The sequence below is a fragment of the Trichosurus vulpecula genome, chromosome 6, assembly GCF_011100635.1.
Source record: "Trichosurus vulpecula isolate mTriVul1 chromosome 6, mTriVul1.pri, whole genome shotgun sequence".
NCBI lineage: Eukaryota > Metazoa > Chordata > Mammalia > Diprotodontia > Phalangeridae > Trichosurus > Trichosurus vulpecula.
Genome location: NC_050578.1, coordinates 277,266,833 through 277,286,441, shown reverse-complemented (window position 1 = coordinate 277,286,441; position 19,609 = coordinate 277,266,833). Strand labels below are relative to the sequence as shown.

The following is a 19,609-nucleotide window of genomic DNA, read 5'->3' as shown; positions in this document are numbered from 1 at the left end:
TCCCTGAAGGTGGCCTACATCTGTACCAGAAGCTACCTCTCAGACCATTGGCCTTAGGACCCCACCTCTCGGCACTCTCCTTCCCTCCCCACCTGGGGCACTTTATCAGCGCTGGCTCTTTCCCCAAGGAATCTGGGCTCCCTAGAGAGAGAACCTTTTCAGGGTAGCAGCCCTTGCTTCTTCCTCTTGGCCCCAGGGTGGTAGCTGGGCTGATGCTTCAGATGCCCTGGGGCCAAGGGCACCCAGAGAGATTGACGTGGAGCTGGGAATTGGAGGCCAGTGTCCCGGTTCACAGCCTGGTACTGGCTCCCCCAGGGGCCACCAGAGCCATCCCAGAATGTGGGCCATGCTAAGAAACTGGCACCTGCCCAGTCTCTCTGGCTCCTGCTGATCCAGAGGCCTCTTTCTCTGCCTCTTCTTGGGACAGATGGAGGACAAAAGGCAGGGCAAGCAGATGAATGGTGCTGTGGGCCTGAGCCAAGCAGGAGGAGTGAAGTCAGAGCAGTCTGGGCAGGAGGGGCACCAAGGGAGATGAACCAATGAGAAGGAAGTCCCAGGGCCTGGGGCAGCCAGTTAAGGCATCTGGTCAATTCCTAGGGGCTCTGACAACACCCCTCCTGTCCCCGTCCCTGCCCTTCCTATGGCTATGTCCCTAGCTGGCCCCACTTTGCCTTCTCTCTGCATTCACGCAGACAATTCAGCAAGTACCAGCTAGTGCCAGTGTACCCAGCCCATGGTGGGCTGAGGTCAGGGAGGCAGGATAAGGGGTCAAAACCCACCCTTGCTCCTTGTGGAGAACAGACACACAGCTAGAGGCTCTGGGACAGTGAGTGGCCTACTGTGAGGTTGGACCCTGAGACACAAAAGGAGCTGTGTGGGCCAGGGTGCGTTAAGGAGGGCTTCCTGGAGGAGGCAAGGCTTACACTGGGCAGGAAGGATGTGCAGTGAATAATCTTGGACTTGCAGTCAGGGGACTGGATTCAAATCCCAGCTCTGTCATTAACTGTGTGGCTGTGAGCAGCTCATCTTCCTCCAGCTAGAAGGCCTCAGAGGCTGGAAACAGAGGCCCAGGAGACAAAGCATTTTGCCCAAGGTCACACAGTGGTCAGTGTCAGAAGTAGGATTTGAACTCAGGTCCTCTTTCTAGATGTCAGGAGGGGCTGAAGAGATGAGGCCAGGGGCCAGTGTGCATGGAGCTAAGTGCTCCCCCCTTCCTTCCCCTGGGACTCAGTTTTCCCATCTGTAGACCTGAGGAGAGGGCTGAACCAGGTGGCCTCTCTAAGGCCTCATGCAGCTCTGTGTCTCTGGAGGAGAGTGGACAGGGATGGCCCAGTGGCATGAGTGCTTGGCCCGGCCCGGGGGAGCTGCCTGTGCAAAGAGAATGCCAGCAAATGAAGGGGAAAACATCAGGGCACACAGGGACGTCAGAAGCAGGCCACCCACACAGACAACATCACCAGCGGAAAGAACGCAGAGCCATCTGTCCTCTGGGGCACTGGCAGGGCCCAGGGTCCAGGGACCTTCAGCCTAGCGGGCGGACAGCATCATCACGAACTCTGGGGAGAAGGCAGACGTGACAGCAGCTTGGCCAGGGGCCATTGGGGTGGAGCAGAGCATTATGGGGGCATGGGGGGGGGGGGGCCAGTGCTCTGTTCTCACCGTCAAAGTCCACGTGCCCATCTCTGTTGAGATCGACCTCTCGAAGGATCTCTTCCAGCTCAGCCCCCACCAGAGGCTCCCCTAGCAGTGAAGGGGCAGCAGCCCGCAGTTCAGCCACAGTGATCCGGCCATCCCTGTCTGCATCGAACTAAGGGAAAACCCAGCGAAGGGGCTCAGCCCCCACCCTCGGCCAGCTCATCCTCAGACCCTGGCCCTGCCCATGCAGGGCTCTGCCAGGAGCTCCAGCCACTATAGAATCCTCTGCCCATCCTTCCCAGGCAGGACTGGGCCTTTCTCCTTCCCTTCCCTAGCCCCGTGGTCTCCAGCCACCACACACACATGTGCACAGAACACTACATACACACCACCCTCCTCCATACACACATACACACCACACATACACATACACACACATACTACATGCACACCACCCTCCTCCATATACACACACCACACACATATATACATACATACACACACATACTACATACACACCACCCTCCTCCATACACACATACACACATACTACATACACACCACCCTCCTCCATACACACACACCACACACACACATACACATACACACACATACTACATACACACCACCCTCCTCCATACACACACACCACACACGCACATACATATACACACATACTACAAACACACCACCCTCCTCCATACACACACACACCACACACACACATACATACACACACATACTACAAACACACCACCCTCCTCCATACACACACACACCACGCACACATATACATACACCCACATATACATTCACACCACCCTCCTCCATATACACATACCACATACACATATACATACACACACCACCCTCCTCCATATACACACACACATACACACATCACACTACACACACACCACTTTCCTCCACATACACACACACATACAGACATACTACACTACACACACACCTCCATATACACACACCCCACACACATACCACACACATGTACACACACACACACACACACTCCTCCCTACCTCTCGGAAAGCGATGCGAAGTTCCCGGATGCCCAACATGTGTGCCGTCTCCTCTCGGAGCTTTGGCCCTATCAGCTCCACAAATTCTTCAAAGTCCACACAGCCGCCCACTGCAGGACCCAGGGAGGAGTTTTAGGGTGGCAGCCTGGGATGCTCTGTGCTCAGGCATGTCTCTAACAGGTGTCCTGGGGGGCACTCACCCTAGATGAGGGGCTTTAGGATTTAGGCTCACTCCCTTGGAGCAGGGTTGTAAAGAAATTATTTGTTAACCTTGGATGGCTTTGCTGCCCCACCCCCCACTCCCCCTCCACCCACCTTACTGGAAGGCCCTGGATCAGACATCCAGGAAATCGAGCCCACCATTGGCCCCAGGCTCCATTCTCCCAGGGGCTCAGAAGGTTCACTCCATCACTCCACAGCATGAAAGCTCAATCAGGAAAACCTCTACTAACTCGAAGACCCAGAGGATCTTCCCTCTCCCAGGAGGCCAAATTATCTGATTGACCAAAACCATCCACTGCCTCTTCTACTACCAATTCTTACAGTGTGGATGGAGATCTCATGGGGTCCAAGGAATGCTCCCTACCTACAGGTGCCACCCAAAGCTCTCTGCCCTGGGCTCTCTGCCCTTCCCCTTCCACATTCTCTCACTGGGCACTCTCAGCAACCATGGGGTCAATTATCATCCCTAGGCAGAAGCCAGGGTCTGACCACGTCACCCTCCCAATCAAGAAGTCCCAACCAGATCAAACCTAAATCCTTTGTTTGGCTTTTAAAGCCCTTCTCAAGCTGGCCCCTCGAAACCTTTTCAGTCTCCTGACACTCTAGTTGCATCCAAATACTCAGTGATATGACTATATCGGCTGCCTTGCTGTTCTCCACACATGACATTCAATCTCCTGTCTCTGTGACTTTGTCTGGGCTGTGCCCCGTATACGTGATGCTGCACTCCCTCTCCTCTCCTGCTTAGTTTTCCTAGCTTCCTCTGAGATTCTCCCCAAACACGACCTTCTCTAAGAGACTCTTCCTGGTCCTCCCTGCTTAGTGCCTTCTCCTCCCAGATGACCTTCAATATGCTCTGCATCTATTATGTGTAAGGCAGCAGAGAACAATGGAGGCAAGAGATTAGAACTCTCATCCTGGCCCTGCTGTCTTCTGTCTCTGTGACCTCAGGCAAACCTCTTTCCTCCTCTGGGTCTCAGTTTCCTCATATGTAAAATGAGGGAGTTGGACTAGATGATCTCTGACATCCCTTTTGGCCCCAGTCTTATGATGGTATTGAAAACCAAAACCAAAACCTTTCCAAGGATGGACCAGGGTCATCTGCATCCAGCCCTGCTGATCTCCTGCATCTCCACCCACAGCCCTGCCCTAGATAGCTCCAGCCTGGCGAGATCCCCTAGGTCAGCCATCTCCTCAAAGAATGGCTGAATCAGACAGGGCGCCCTCTAGAGGCCGCTTGCCCTTCTTGCCTCCATGGGTGTCTGCAATCTGGTCAGCTGCCATCAGTTGACCCCGCCGGGAGGCTTGGCCTTCAGGCTCATAAGCCAGGAAGCAGCACTTGTCTGCTTGGGTCTTCTTATAAAAATGAACTAAAATGATGAAGATCCACGTCACAAGACTAGTCTTATCTGAACCAAGGAGTGGCCTCGAGCATCCTGGAGAGAGTTTTGTCCATTAGTATTCAAACATATAGCAGGCAACTTTGGGTTGGCCAAAGGTTTACTACAGATCTCTATTTGTGTGGAAAGGACTTCCTTCAAACCCCACGGGAGCACCTCATTCCAAGCCTGGGCTGCCCATCTCCTACAATGGGAGCATCTCTAAGAACGTCAGGGATGAGAGAGCTCTTAGAACATGAAAAATCAGAGCTGGGAGGCACCTTAGAACATAGAACATAAAACAAGGAAAATCAGAGCTGACAGGGCCTTTAGAACATGGAATATCAGAGCTGGGAAGGCCTTTAGATCATAGGGCAATGTCAAAGTTGGGAGGGACTTCAGGTCATGGAATATCAGAATTGAAGGGAATCTTAGTACGTAAAACATAGAATTTCACCTTGGGAGGAATCTTGGAAAAGAGGACATGGAATGCCATATCTTAGAGATCATCTCCATCTCTCCTGGTAGCCTTTCAGTTCCTACTTTCCAGAGTGAAAAATTTTCCCACCCGCACCCCCCTCGATGGGACCTTGATGGTAACTTCTAACCCTCCCCCTACAGGCTCTGCCTGACTCCATCCCACTCCATGGGTCTCCAGCTCTCCTTTGGGTGCCTGCTGCTGGCACCACCCCACCGCACCTTCTGTACCCACAGCACCCAGCTTGTGCTATCCCCACTTCCCAGGCCTTGGCCCTATAAGCATGCACACACACACATGCACCCACACCTACACACACACACACACACACACACACAGACTTAAGTGCACACCACCCTCCCCCTACCCCACCCCCAGGGATTCTTGGACACTGACTTCTCATCTTGACATGCTGCGAGATCTCAATGAGCTCCATCTCTGTGGGCATGTACCCCAGCGTCCGCATGCAGGGCCCCAGCTCACGGTAGCCGAGATAGCCGTCTTGGTCAGTGTCAAACTCATTGAAGGCCTCGAGCAGCTCTGTCCAGGCCGAATGGTGTGGTGGAGGAAGATGGGAAGGCCAGAGCTCAGCACCCCTACCTCACAGGCTGCTGCTTCCTCATCTTCCCCGTCACCCATCTCCACCAGCTCCCAGGGCTCCCCAGCTCCCTGCTCATCTCTCTGCTCCCTCTTGGCACCAACGGGCCCTTCTCCCCTCTCTCTGCCTCAGGCCTCAGTTTCCACAGTGGCTTACCATCCAGCTCCTCAGGGCCCAGTTCCCGATCCTGCAAGAAGAAAGATCAAATAAAGTCCTCGTTTCTAAAATGTATAGAGAACTGAGTCAAATTTACAAGAATACAAGTCATTCCCCAATTGATAAATGGTCAAAGGATATGAACAGGCAGTTTTCAGAGGAAGAAAGCTATCTATAGCCATATGAAAAAATGCTCTAAATCACTATTGATTAGAGATATGTAAATTAAAACAACTCTGAGGTACCACATCACACCTATCAAAGTGGCTAATATGACAGAAAAGGAAAATGATAAATATTGGAGAAGATGTGGGAAAATTGGAACACTAATGCATTATTGGTGGAGTTGTGAACTGATCCAATCATTCTGGAGAGCAATTTGGAACTATGCCCAAAGGGCTATAAAAATGTGCATATCCTTTGACCCAGCAGTCACTTTGAGGTTCGTGTCCCAAAGAGATCATAAAAATGGGAAAGGGACCCATACGTATAAAAATATTTATAGCAGCTCTTTTTGTGGTAGCCAAGAATTGGAAATTGAGGGGATGCCCATCAATTGGGGAATGGTTGAACAAGTTGTGGTATATGAATGTAATGGAATACTATTGTTCCACAAGAAATAAGGAGCAGGTGGACTTCAGAAAAACCTAGAAAGACTTAGATGAACTGATACTGAGTGAAGTGAGCAGAACCAGGAGAACACTGTATACAGTAACAGCCACAGTGTGCAATGACCGATTTTGATAGACTTAGCCCTTCTCAGCGATGCAAGGACCTAAAACAATTCCAAAGGACTCATGACAGAAAATGCCATCCACATCCAGAGAAAGAACTCTGGAGTTGGAATGCAGAGCGAAGCAGACTGTTTTCTTTTTTGTTTTGTTTTTTCTTTCTCATGGTTGCCCCCATTCATTCTAATTCTTCTATACAACATGACTAATGTGAATATACGGTTTAATAGGAATGTATACGTAGAGACTGTGTTGGATTGTATGCAGTCTTGGGGAGGAGGGAGAGGAGGGAGGGGGAAAAATTGAAAACTTATGGAAGTGAATATTGAAAACTAAAAATGAATAATTTAGCTTAAAAAAATAAAGAAGAGAGCTCAGAGAAAACCTGGGCTGCCCAAAGGCTCCAGTCCCTCCATCCAAGCCCTCTCCCTAGCTCCTGGCTAGGGGTGCTTGTCTCTCTGGTCTGGGAAGGTACCACCTGCCCCTGTGAGATGGAAAGAGCCCTGGGCTGGGAGGCAGATCTGAGTTCCTAGGCTGCCACTCACTCATATGGAACCGCTCCTGCTCCGGGCCTCAGTTTCCTCATCTGTGAAATGAGGAGGTTGAACTAAGGTCTCTCCCAGTTCTAATAATCCATTTTAAACACATCCACACATTTGTTGGTGTTTTACAAAGAAACACCTCATCGGTTAGCTCCTAGGAGATTTTGGCAGCCCCAGAAGGAGGCAGCTGGCAGGGAAAGAACTGTCACATGACAGAGATAGCCAAGCCCAGGACAAGAGTCCACTCTGCCTGCAGCTCCTGGGCCATGCATGAGCCACATATAGAGGACAGAAACAGTCTTATCTAAGCACCCTATTTCCCTCGGTGCCCAGCACCAAGCCCTGATCAGAACAGGTACAAGATACATATCCATAAGATCAATTGCCCAGCTCTTCCTCCCCACTTCCCCAGCCCTGGGCCCCCATCCACTCTCAGGGACCTGACATGGAGAGGTTATTCCAATGCGTGTATTGTGGAGGGGAGGAATTGGGGTCCCTGCCCCACATCCCCTCCTGTACCAAGCTAGGGGCTCCCCAGGAGTGGAGCCCAGGGAGTGGGGTCCTTGCTGTTCATCATTGGCCCCAGACTGTCCCCTGGGAGACTGGACTCCTATCCCTGGAATCCCAGCACCCAGGGCCTCACCTTGCCAAAGACACTGTTCAGCAGGGGCCAGTAAGCCTTGTGGGCAGGGTCGTGTTGAGAATCGCCCCGGTGCCGATGGGACAGCCTTCGGTGGCCAGGAGCCAGGCCAGGCTGGGAGCCTTCCCCAGGCCCAGCCTCTCCTTTAGCTTCATGGCCCCTGCCAGAGGGCTTCTCCTCTCCAGCCTTCTCCCCAGAATCACTGCCTCTGCCTTTCTGGGATTCCCTGCGCCCTTCCTCTTTCTTGCTTCTCCGAATGCTCTGGTCTTTCAGGAGCCCTCCTTCAGACTTGGCCCTGATAGTCTCCCCTGAGGGAGGCTTCTCAGGACCCCAACCCTGGTTATTGCCTTCCTTCTTGTATTTGCTCCCATACTTAGCAGCCATGCAGGGCACAGCCAAGAAGGAATAGTGTAATTAAGTTCACATTTGGTCCTCAAGGATCCAGAAAATCAGCTTAGTTCCATGCCCTTCCCCCCTCCCCACCCCGAACAGCAGGGCTAGGGTCAGGTCACAGACTGGGGATTAAGGTAAGTAAGAAGGACTTGGTCCAGGCTGATTATCCAATGGGGCCTCAACCTCCCTGCCCCCATTCAGGGGCCACTGAGGTCCCCAGTCCAGGGTCCCTGGACCCCTCTGTGCCCAAAGGAGATCATCGTAGAAACAGGACAGTGTATGCACACAGGTGGGCAGCTCAAGGTGTTGGGCCCAGATCCACCACCACAGCCACCGCCCGCTCCTCCACTCCTGATGGCTGTCTAGTGGCTCACTGGGGCACAGCACTTTCTCAGCCTCCAGAGTAACCATTTGTTGGAAATCTCAAACTTCCCAGTTTGAAGCCAGCCAGGTCCAAGGATTTAGGTAAAGTTGGAGTTAACTTTGGAAGCCATTGAGCATTTTACAGAGGAAGAAACGAGCCCCAAGAGGGGGCCCCAAAAGGTCACACAGGCAGCAGAGACTTGAACCCAGGTCCTCTGATGCCATATCTAGCCATTTCCTGTCTCTGAGGGTCAGAGTCCAAATTGTAAAAGGGGGCGAAACAGTCAATCAGTCGCATAGAAATGGGAGGTATTATTATAATATTAACCTATCATTTGACTGGTAGGTGTACTCCATCATGCCACACAACACCGAGGAATGCTTCGAGAAACACCTCGGCTCAGATCTGAGACTACTGTATGTCATGAATTGCAGCGTTTTTACTGTACACACAAAGTTTTCTGCTCTGACAGAAACATAATAGTTTAATTACAGAAAATAAAGACATAATGTTTTCCTACAGTCATTCCTCAGCATGTAAATATATCAATTGAGTCTATCTTTGGATTGGATTGTGTTAGAATGTTTGATTTTAACAATTGCTGTTGCCTCTTTCTTTGTTTAATTGCAGCAAGTAAAGACAAAAGCCCTTTAATAATATCTCTCCACCATCGCCTGTTGTGTGTGTACATAAGTGTGAACATCGATTTTTTAAAATTTAGCACAAACAAATGTAATTTCATACACTAAAGCTAGTATTTATTTGAGAACTTATTGGCAATTTTTTTTTATATTTTAGGACAAAAACATTTTTTTCAGTCATGGATAAGTGGCCAAATTTAGACGGAAAACAACGTGGCAGAGTTTTTGCTACCAGATTGTAGAACACCTAAATTGACAAGAAAAAGAAAATATCTCAAACTACGTGGCTTTCAAGAGGGTGAAATTTAAAGAGATTATTGAAATTGGAAGATGAAGTTGTTACACTTTTGACTGAGCAGAAATCCGATTTTGCTAATTTTTTCACAATGACTTATGGCTTTCAGAACTCTGTTATTCGTTGCATATTTTTGAAAACTCGATGATTTAAACATGTCTTTTCAAGAAAAAAAATGTAACAGGTTTAAGTTAAAAGATAAAATTGAAAGTTTTACTTTAAAAGTTACCATATAGAAGAATAGGGTGGAAATGGTTCTTTAGAAATGTTTATGGCTACAGATGATTTTATAATTGAAAATAATTGAAACTGAAAACTTGAAATAACCTTCCCAAAGATTTAATTGTAAGAGTTATAATAGATCATCTGAAGTACCTGGAGACAGTTTCAGAAATACTTCCCTTCCAGTTTTGATTCTAAAAAACTAAGTTGGTTCCAAAATCATCGTCGGTTGAAATCCAAAATGCCAGTCGTCTGCCATTAGAAGTTCAAGAAGAATTTGCCATGTTATCAAGTAATACAGGTTCAAAACTTGAGTTTCTTTTAAAAAAATCATTAAATGAATTTTGGCTTGGGATTAGGACGGAACTTCCAACAATTTCTGAAATGGCCGTAAACATAGTTCTGTCATTTTGTACTGTGTATTTATGCCAAGTGGCATTCTCAGCACTGATGATTATAAAATCGAAATATTGATCAACTCTGAAAAATGTTGAAGATGCCCTGTGTCCTGCAGCATCAAATATTCCCACAAGATTTAATTCTTTCTGTAAAAATAAACAAGCAAGTCCATCTCATTAGTATGCAGATTTGCTTTTGTCTTTAATAAATGGCAATATTTTATGTATACCAAAGAATTGTTGTAAATTAAATTTCCTTATGATTTATTATCAGCAAATGTTTGATTTTTATACCCATTTTATACATCTATATACCTGGGGTTGCATAAAAATTTCTTGGGCAAAAAAGGATCGAAAGTGGAAAAAGTTTAAGAAGCACGGTCTAGGTAAACTACAAACCCCAAACCTGTCAGTGAGTCAAGCATGGCAGAATGAGTGGAAGCTTAGAGCTTGGTCAAGACGGCAAGGTCATCCTCTGCATCCCGGGCCATTGCCATCATCCTGACTTTTGTCCTGCCGCTGGACTTCGATGACTCAGAAAGAAAGTGAGGCTGCCAACTTCGCGCAGCTGTGCCTCACAAATCCAATTCACCTGGAAGTCAAGACATTGCCCCATGATGACACTGGTCCTCTAAAAACGAAGGATGAACAACGACAGAGTCAATAAGGGGCCACTGAGGAGCCATGAACAAGGAATATGACAAGAGGAATGTGCCTTTGTCAGCCAGTCATCTATCAATTATTAAGTGCCTACTGTGTGCCAGGCACTCTGCTAAGAGCAGAGGATCCAAAGGAAAAGGAGAGAGAGAAAGGAGAGAGAGAAAGAGAGAGAGAGAGAGAGAGAGCACCAACCCCTGCCCTGGAGGAGCTGCCAGTCAAATGGGACAGACAACATGCAAACCCCTACACACAAACAGGCTAGAGACGGGGTACATTGAAGAAGGGTAACAGGAGAGCACTAGGACTGGGGAGGACTGAGAAAGGAGTCTTGTGGAAGGAGGGACCTTCCCTGGGACTTGTGTTCCATGCACTGGGGCAGCCAGTGGCATCTCTTGCAGTTGGGAAGTTGGGCATGCTTGGGGGGGGGGTGTAGTTGTGGGGTAAAGGAATAGGTTGCCACATGTGTGGTTTTTTAGGTTTTCTGACACTGTTCTCTCTAGGCTCTCCTCCTGCATCCCAGGTGGCTCCTTCTTAGCTTCCTTTACTGGAGCTTCATTCACGGTGTGCCCACTAACGGTGATGGAGGGTCTCCCAAGACTCCATCCTGGGTCCTCCTCTTTTCTCCCTCCTCCCTTAAGGATCTCATGGGCTCCCATAGTGTCCATTAGCATTTCTGCTAACTTATCTCAAATCCGCTTGTCCAGCCTAACCTCTAAACCTCATATCTCCAGCTGCCTTTCCAACATCATGAACTGGGTGTCCCATAGACAACTTAAACTCAACATGTCCAAAACTGAACTCATATCCCCACCCCCAAACTCTCCTCTCCTCCTGACTTCCCTAGAACTACTGAGGGTGGTCACCATACCAGCCTCCCAGTCACCCGCTCCTGACTTGGGCAACAAGCTCGACTCTTCACTCTCATCCCCCACATCCAATCAGTAGCCATGTCCTATCATTTCTCAGATCCCCTTTCTTTCTGATGCTGCTGCCACTCTGGTGTAGTCAGTGAGCCATTAAACCTTTACAAAGTGCCTACTATGCGCCAAGCACTGCACTAAGTGCTGAGGGTAAAAAAGAGGCAACGAACAGTGCCTACCCTCAGGGATCTCACACCCGAATGGGAGAGACAGTGAGCAAACAAATATGTTCATGTACAAACACACTCCACACAGGATAAACAGGAAATAAGGGAGGGAAGGCACTAGAATTAAGAGGCATTGGGAAGGGCTTCCTTTCGAAGATGAGATTTTAGTTGGGACTAGAAGGAAGCCAGGCAAGCCACGAGGTAGAGATGAGCAGGGAGAGGCTTCCTGGCGTGAGGGACAGTCTGAGAAAATGCCCGGAGCTGAGAGATGGAGAGGAACAGCGTCACTGGCTTCAAAGACTGCTCAGAGCAGGGACCTCAGCACCTCACGCCTTGAGTCCTGCATCGACTGCCCACTCCAGGCCATCGTCCACTCAGCTGCTAAGTGATCTCCCCAAAACTTGGCTCTGACCAACCCACTCCCCTAGTCGCTGACCTCCAGGGACTCCTGATCACCTCTGTGGTCAAATATAAAATCCTCTGTTTAGTGTTCAAAGCCCTTCGGAACCTGGCCCCTTCCTCCCTTTCCCTCCACACATTCTGCCCTGGACCTCCTGGCTCTTCCTCACAAACCGCATCCCATCTCTGAATGCCCAGGGTTTCCCTGACTAAACCCAAGCCCTGGCACTTGCTTCCCCTTCATCTCCCCTTTCCAGGTTCCCTGGCTTCCTTCAAGTCCCAGCTAAAGCTGCCCGGTCTGCAAGAAATGTTTCCCAGTCCTTCTGAACCCCGCCCCCCACTTTATCCTGGGAGAGATCAGGAGGTCAGCATCATTGGGACAAATGTACATGGTTGTTTGCATGTTGCTCCCCATTAGACTGTGAGCTCCTTGAGGAGAGGGACTGTCTTTTGCCTTTTTTTGTATGCCTGGCACTTAGCACAGTGCCTAGTACATAGTGGGTGCTTAATTTTTGTTGCTGTGTTTGTCCTTCATTCTTGAAGAGGAACATAACATCAGGAAAATGATGACATGACTCACAGTTGACTTTGATTTAAGTGAAGGAGGGCTGTGCCTGGTCACCAGCCTCACTTTCTTCTCTAGAGACATTTGGGTCCAGTAGCCTGATATTCAATTGGATGACTGGAGACAGCCCAGGATACAATGGGAGACCCTCGTCCTGCTAGGCTAAGGCCTTTTCATGTACTCACTTTGAGTGAGGTTAACGCTCATTCAGTGAATAGGCCTCTTTAAGAAGTGAGTCAAGGGATGGCCCCTTTAATTAGAAAAAAAGAAGAAGAAATCAAGCTGTGAGGGGAAGACCTTCAGGGTTGCTGTTACAAAGAGAAACAATTACCACTGACATTTACTCTAAGGCAGGAGGGCTCAAAATAGAGCCATTAAGTGGAGCTTACTGTGGTCCAATCTATGAGCTTCAGAGTGAAGGAAGAAAAAGAAAGAAAGAAAGAGAGACAGAGAGAGAGAAAGAAAGAGAGAAAGAAAGAAAGAGGGAAAGAAAAAAGAAAGAAAGGAAAAAAGAAAAAAGAAAGAAAGAAGGAAGGAAGGAAAGAAAGGAAGGAAGAAAGAAAGGAAGAAAGGAATGAAGGAAGAAAGGAAGGAAGGAAGGAAGAAAGGAAGAAAGGAAGAAAGGAAGGAAGAAAGGAAGAAAGAAAGGAAGAAAGGAATGAAGGAAGAAAGGAATGAAGGAAGAAAGGAAGGAAGGAAGGAAAGAAAGGAAGAAAGAAAGAGAAAGAAAGGAAGGAGGAAGGAAGGAAGGAAGACAAAGAGAAAAAGAAAGACAAAGAGAGAAAGACAGAAAGTGAGAAAAAAGGGAAAGGGAAGGGAATCTAGTCAGTAAACCATGCTAGTAGATTGACCACTGCTTTTAATGGCCCCAGGCAACTCTCTGAAACAACAAATCTTTTAAACACCTATATTCTTAATCTTTATCAAAGTATTTGCCTTCTACAGGAGGGGTGTGAGGAGGGAGGGTGGGAGAGAATAGGGAATTCTAAATTGTAAAAAAAAAAAAAAAAGGTTAAAAATTGTTTTTACATGTAACTGGAAGAAAATAAAATATATTTTTAAAAAGACATCTTTTTGTGGAGCTATTAGACTAAGAAGCAGGGAACACCATCCACTGTCTCTGGAGGCTGAGACATTGGAGACAATTAAATTTATGGGATTCAAATTGTGGGTCACCCCAAGGGCATTCAAGGAGCGTGTGGTGAGTCTCAGTAGGAAGCAGCATATCATGGACCTACAGTCATGGAGGTAAAGTTGCCTAAAGGAGAGATGTAGGTAGGACCAGAGCTAGGGAGTGACCAAGGACCAGGCTCAGTATGCCCTTGGTGTCTAATCAATGTCAACACCTGTCCACCAGACAAGCCGGAGGGTGTGGCCAACAGTCCTGCGGCATAGAAGGATGTTTGGGGGAGATCCGAAGTCAGTGAGGTCACAGCTTCATCCAAGACACCAAGTGTGATGGCAGGAAAAAAACTTCCTACCACTGAGAGTTATCCCAAAGTGGAATGGACTGCCTCTGGAGGTTGCGAGTTCCCTGCCTTGGAGGCTGGAGGAGAGTTTCAGAGACTTCCTGCTCAGATATGAGTTGGCCTCAATACCCTCTGGGGTCCCTTCCGGGTCTGAGCATCAGTGATGCTGGAGATTAATCCAATGCTAATATGATAGCCCCTTTGGGATACTCCCACTACATTGTGAGCCTCCTGAGGGTTGGGACTGTCTTTTGGTATTTCCAAAGCTTAGCACAGTGCCTGGCACTTAGTAGGTGCTTAATAAATGCTTACTAAGAGACAATGGAATGACTGCTTCCAACTTGCCCTTGGTGTCTCGGGCTGAATCCCCAGGCGCTGGCTTCTGCTTTCCCCAGGCTCCAGGGCCCTAATGGGTGGGCAAGATTTGGAGATTACAAGAGGAACAAAAGGCTTGAGATCATTTAGAATAGAGTCAGGCTCTGTGCGTTGAACAACCAGGCAGATTGTCAAGAGCCTTGAATGCCAATCTAAGGGATGCTTGGGGCAGAGATGCCTAAGGGGTCTGAGGTCCTTCAGGCCTATTATAAGCTACACGATGAATGAGGGAGGTCACTCAGTTCTGCCTGGCCCCGCCTTCCACCTCTGAATTCATCCCAGTGATGCTGACCTCCTGGTCTCTCTCTATGGGAGAGAAGAGAATGATGTTCTCCTAGGGTGGGGAGGATGGGTCAGAGGCAGAGCGACCACAGGCCCAGGGGCCTGGGCGGGGGGAGGGGTGGTAGCAGCCTGACTCCAGAACACTGCCCAGCAGGGACTGGGGTTAGAGTTTCTCCAGGAGAAGAGCTCTATGAATGTTTAATGGGCCTGCTTGGCTTGGGTTACCTCTCCCACCACAGAAGTGCATGGGGCGACCGTCCACTACACCCAGAGCCCAACCCTAGACAGACAGACTGGCAGACGGGCAGTCACACCCCTTAGGCCTTTGCTGCCTGGCCAGGGGAACCGGGAGCAGACGAAGAGAAGCCCGGCTGTGTGTTGGGGCAGCAATCTGCCCTGTCCTCATCTCTGCCCCCGTGGCCACTCTCCACTGTCTGGTAAGCCTATCCAGCCTCTGAACCCCCAGCCACGGCCTCCTCCAGGCCCTGGGTCACCTGAGGGAGAGAAGGGGGCCTCCTCTCTGGGGAGGGGTCTCCCGTGGCGGACCCTACAACTTTTTAACAGAGAGCTCCCAGTAGGTGAGTGTCCCCACCCCACTCCCTCCCAGACAGCAGCCCAGAGACCACAAGGAGGCTGGAGGCATAAACAAGGGATGATGGGATCTAGTGTCAGAGGGGACCATAGAGGCTGTTGGGGCTCATTGTCTTATTCTACAGAGGAGGAAACTGAGGTCCAGAAAGGGGAAGGGGTTTGCCCAAGGTCTCCCAGCTGAGTCAGGAGGAGAGCCGCAGCTCCAAACTAGGGGCTACTTACCATGTTGCCTCTTGGGCCTAGAGGAAACTCATTGTCCCAAGGAGAACCAATCTGGGCTCCTGGAAAAGAGAATTCTAGTGTCTGCAAGAGGCCTTAGAAGTCATGAAGCCCATTTCACAGAGAGGGTAAGCTGATGTTTAGGAAGGAAAGAGAGAGGGAAAGAAGAAAAGGAGGGAAGAAGGAAGGAAGGAAGAAAGGAAGGAAGGAGAGAGAGAGGAAAGAAGGAGGGAGGGAGAAAGGAAGGGAGAAAAGGAAGGAAGGAAGGAAGGAAGGAAGGAAGGAAGGAAGGAAGGAAGGAAGGAAGGAAGGAAGGAAGGAAGGAAGGAAGGAAGAAAAGCAAGGAAGAAAGAAGGAAGGAAGAAAAGAAAGGAAGGAGGAAGTGTGAGAAACGTGGTTTTGGGGATCACTAGACTTCCTAGGCAGGGCCAAAGTCCTGAAGAAGAACCCTGTGATAATCCCTAGGGAAGGCTGTACAGACCACAGGACTCCCAGAGGAAGACCAAGTGGTAGGCATCCCTTAATCTGTGGGGATCACAGGGCCTCCTAGGGGTCAGACCCTAAGGAAGACCCAAGTGATGGCCCCTTAGGATAGCAGTAAGATCACAAGACTCCTGAGACAGGGCCGGAAGTCCCATGTGATGTCCCCTTAAGAAGGCCATGCAGACCACAGGGTTCCCCAAGGGAATCCAGAGTGGTAGCCCTCTTAACACCACAGTGGGGATCACAGGACACCCCAAGACAAGATCCAGGAGTAAGCCTGGCGAGCTTCCGCTGCCTGTTGCTTCCCTTCACTTGACCTTAGGAAAACCCATGTGATTTGCCCATTCACACCCAAAGAATTCAGGACCAGAGTGGGCAGAGGAAGGCATTTTATTACGCTGCCCAGGAGAGCGTAATATATAGTGCTCTCGGGAACACTCACACTGATACAGCTGCAGGAGCAGGGGTAACCATTCCCTCCACTCCTGCTAGAGTCATGGTTAGTTTACAATCTTTGTTTTTTTACATAGTTTTCCTAGGTTATACAGTTTATATAAATAGGATAATAAGGATACAGAAGCAAAAGTGAAGTTAATTAGATTTTCCTTGTCTTAGTTTAGGATTAAACTATATTATTTTACTTCCCCTACTTTCCCTCTTTAACATATGCAAATGATGCAAATCAGTAGGCCTGGATTCTTGACCCAGACCAGACCCTAGATAAGCTTGAACTGGTTCAAGTGGGTTTGGCCTCTCTAATTCCCCAGACTGCCTTCTCAAAAAGTATGCACATGCATACAAGCCTCTGACCTCTCACCTGACCGACCTTGAGGCCTGGTCTCTGCTAAAGCTGGGGTGGAGAGGGGGGGAAGCACACCTTTAGTTCTGTGGAAACAAAACTCCTTCTCCCATTTCTTACAGAAGGAAGGAGGGAAGGAAGGAAGGAAGGAAGGAAGGAAGGAAGGAAAGAAGGGAGGAAGGAAGGTGGGAAGGGAGGGAAGGGAGGAAGGAGGGAAGGGAGGGAAGGGAGGAAGGAAGGCCTCAAGGATGAGGCCTGTTGGCTCTGCAGCTGCCTTTCCTGGCTCCTCCAGAACCTCCTGGGCAGGGATACCTTCCCGCATCCTCATCCTTCTTGGGACACTATCACCTGTGCAGGCACTGACCTACTCCCTAGCTCCACCCAGTCTCCTCTCTCACCTGAAGCTGGGTCTGTGAGGGAGCCCAGGAGAAGGCCCAGCTATCTAATCCATAGTGCTGTGCCTGGGAGTCACCAAGACCTGAGTTCAAATCTCGCCTCAGATACTTGCTAGCTGGGCCAGTCCCTCCACCTCCTGGGCCTCAGTTACCTCATTTATAAATGAGAGAGTTGGATTGGCTGGACTTTAAGATCCTCTAATGCTGAACCTCAGATGCCCCTAACCTAGGCACCATGCTAGACACCAGAAATACAGAGACAAAAATCAACCACCTCCTGCCTTCAGGGAGTCTCCATTCTATCTGGGAAACATATACACATAAAAGGAAGTGCGAGGCTATGTGGGGGGGCTCAGGGCAGCTGGCCAGATCGGGAAAGGCCCCATGGTGGATGTACAATCATCCTCATCTTATACATGAGGAAACTGATCCCCAGAGAGGGTGGTGTACCCAAGGTTACAAAGATACCTGAGGCAGGATTTGAATCCAGATCTTCGGGCTCCAAGCCCAGCACTCTTCACCTCATGGCACAGCCCCTCCAAAGGCTGGGAAGGATCCAGAAGCCAGAAAGGACAGGGTCTTCCTAGGACAGTAGAATGAAACACCTTTAACAGTTGGGTCAGGTGTCTGGAAGAAACTGGGCAGGATTGCCAGGGATTCAGACCACTTTCTGCCTGCCCAGGCTCTGGGGCTGAGGTCCTGCCCTGGGGCACAGGCACTGAGCTCCTCCCTCCCTGCCCAGAGCTAGTGCCAAGGTCTCACCTTGTACACAGCTGTGCCGCGCCCCACGCCCCATCCAAAGCCCCTGGTTCTCCCTTCTCTCCTCTCCCTCTGTCCTGCAGGTCCATCAGCCTGGCCCCCCAGCAATGGAAGAAGGCAGTGCCAGGCTGGCTCCACCCTGGAGGACAAGATCCGAGTTGGATGATGACTATTATCCCCAAGGAGGTTGGGACACAGCCTTCCTGGTCACACTTCTGCTGGTGGGGCTGCCAGCCAACGGGGTCATGGCGTGGCTTGCTGGCTCCCAGGCCCGGCACAGGGCTGGCAAACGTCTGGCCCTCTTCCTGCTCAGCCTGGCCATCTCAGACTTCCTCTTCTTAGTGGCCACTGCCTTCCAGATCATGGAGATTCGACTTCAGGGACACTGGCCCCTTGGAACAGCTGCCTGCCGCTTCTATTACTTCCTCTGGGGGATCTCGTACTCCTCAGGCCTCTTCCTGCTGGCCGTCCTCAGCCTCGACCGCTGCCTGATGGCCTTGTTCCCTCGGTGGTATCCTTGCCATCGGCCATCCCGCCTACCACTCTGGCTGTGTTCAGGGGCCTGGGTGCTGGCCACCCTGTTCAGTGTGCCCTGGCTCATCTTTCCTGAAGCCAACGTGTGGTGGTATGACCTCATCATCTGCCTTGACTTCTGGGACACTGAGGAGCTACCCTTGAGGGTCCTGGAGATCCTCGGTGGGCTGCTGCCCTTCCTCCTCCTCCTGGGCTCTCATGTGCTCACCCAGATCCAAGCTTGCCGACTCCGTCGGCAGCAGCCACAGGATGGTGGAGCCACACCCCACCTGGCCGGCTTCTCCCGAGTGGCTTCCACCATCCTGTCTGCCTACATTGTCCTCCGACTGCCCTACCAGCTGGCCCAGCTGCTCTATCTGGCCTACCTGTGGGACTTCTACCCTGGCTACTTCCTCTGGGAGGCGCTGGTCTACTCGGATTACCTGCTCGTGCTCAACAGCTGCCTGAGCCCCTTCCTCTGTGTCTTGGCCAGCGCCAACATAGGCGCCCTCCTCCATTCCATGCTCTCCTCCTTTGCAGCTGCTCTGGCTGAGGAGCAATTCAGGGGAGCCATGCCTGCAGCCTCACCACCGGCTCAACCAGAGCCTGCAGTCCCGCTCCAGCCCCAGATGAACCCCACGGCCCAGGTCCAGGTGAACCCTACCGCTCAACCCCAGCCAAACCTGACGGATCAACCTCAGGCCAACCCTACAGCTTGGTCCTCTGACTCAGTCCTCAGTCCCCCTACCTCAACCTCTGACCCCTGTGAAGGACCCACAGGACAGCCCACACCAGTTCCCCCAGAAGAGCCAGCCATGTCCCCTGCCCCTCAGGAAGACAGCCCTGGGGATGCTACTCCAGAGACATCCCCCACCCATGGCACCTCTTAAGAGAAGGAGCACAGGCTGGGATGAGGGAGGCAGACAAGGGTGCCCCACCACAGGGAGCCTGGAGAACCAACCACTCCTAACCAGTGGGCTGAGAGCCAGAACAGAGAAAGGAGTCAAGGGAAAATCCCTTTTATTCACCTGAGCTGGAGAAGGTGACCCCTCATGCCAGAGGGAATGAAAGCCAAAAATCTCAACAATGGAACCAGCTCCTCTTCTTTCCGTCTACCCATCTAATAGCTCCCCACTGGCCCACTGACCTGAGGACTCAGAGTTAGCTGTGAAGGATGGGCCACTGGCTCCCTCCAACCCTTGTAGCAGGACCCTAAGCTGGTCCTCCCCTGCCCACTCTGGCCCCCACCTGGGGAAGTAGCAGCTTCCTCAAATCATGC

At 50.4% G+C, this 19,609-nt stretch overlaps 2 protein-coding genes across 2 annotated transcripts; one reads left to right on the top strand and one right to left on the bottom strand.

Moving 5' to 3' along the window:
• Positions 1-1,527: 1,527 nt before the first annotated feature.
• On the bottom strand, positions 1,528-7,805 carry LOC118855223 (calcium-binding protein 4-like). The gene is made up of 6 exons (XM_036765307.1): positions 7,425-7,805; positions 5,509-5,539; positions 5,151-5,294; positions 2,676-2,785; positions 1,660-1,807; positions 1,528-1,556 (listed from the first exon to the last, which is right to left on the bottom strand). The coding sequence occupies exons 1-6, from the start codon at positions 7,803-7,805 to the stop codon at positions 1,528-1,530; spliced, it is 843 nt and encodes a 280-aa protein (XP_036621202.1).
• A 10,058-nt stretch (positions 7,806-17,863) lies between these two features.
• GPR152 (G protein-coupled receptor 152) lies at positions 17,864-19,220 on the top strand. The gene has a single exon (XM_036762573.1). It carries the CDS (start codon positions 17,925-17,927, stop codon positions 19,218-19,220), a length of 1,296 nt encoding a protein of 431 aa, XP_036618468.1. The 5' UTR covers positions 17,864-17,924.
• Positions 19,221-19,609: the final 389 nt, after the last annotated feature.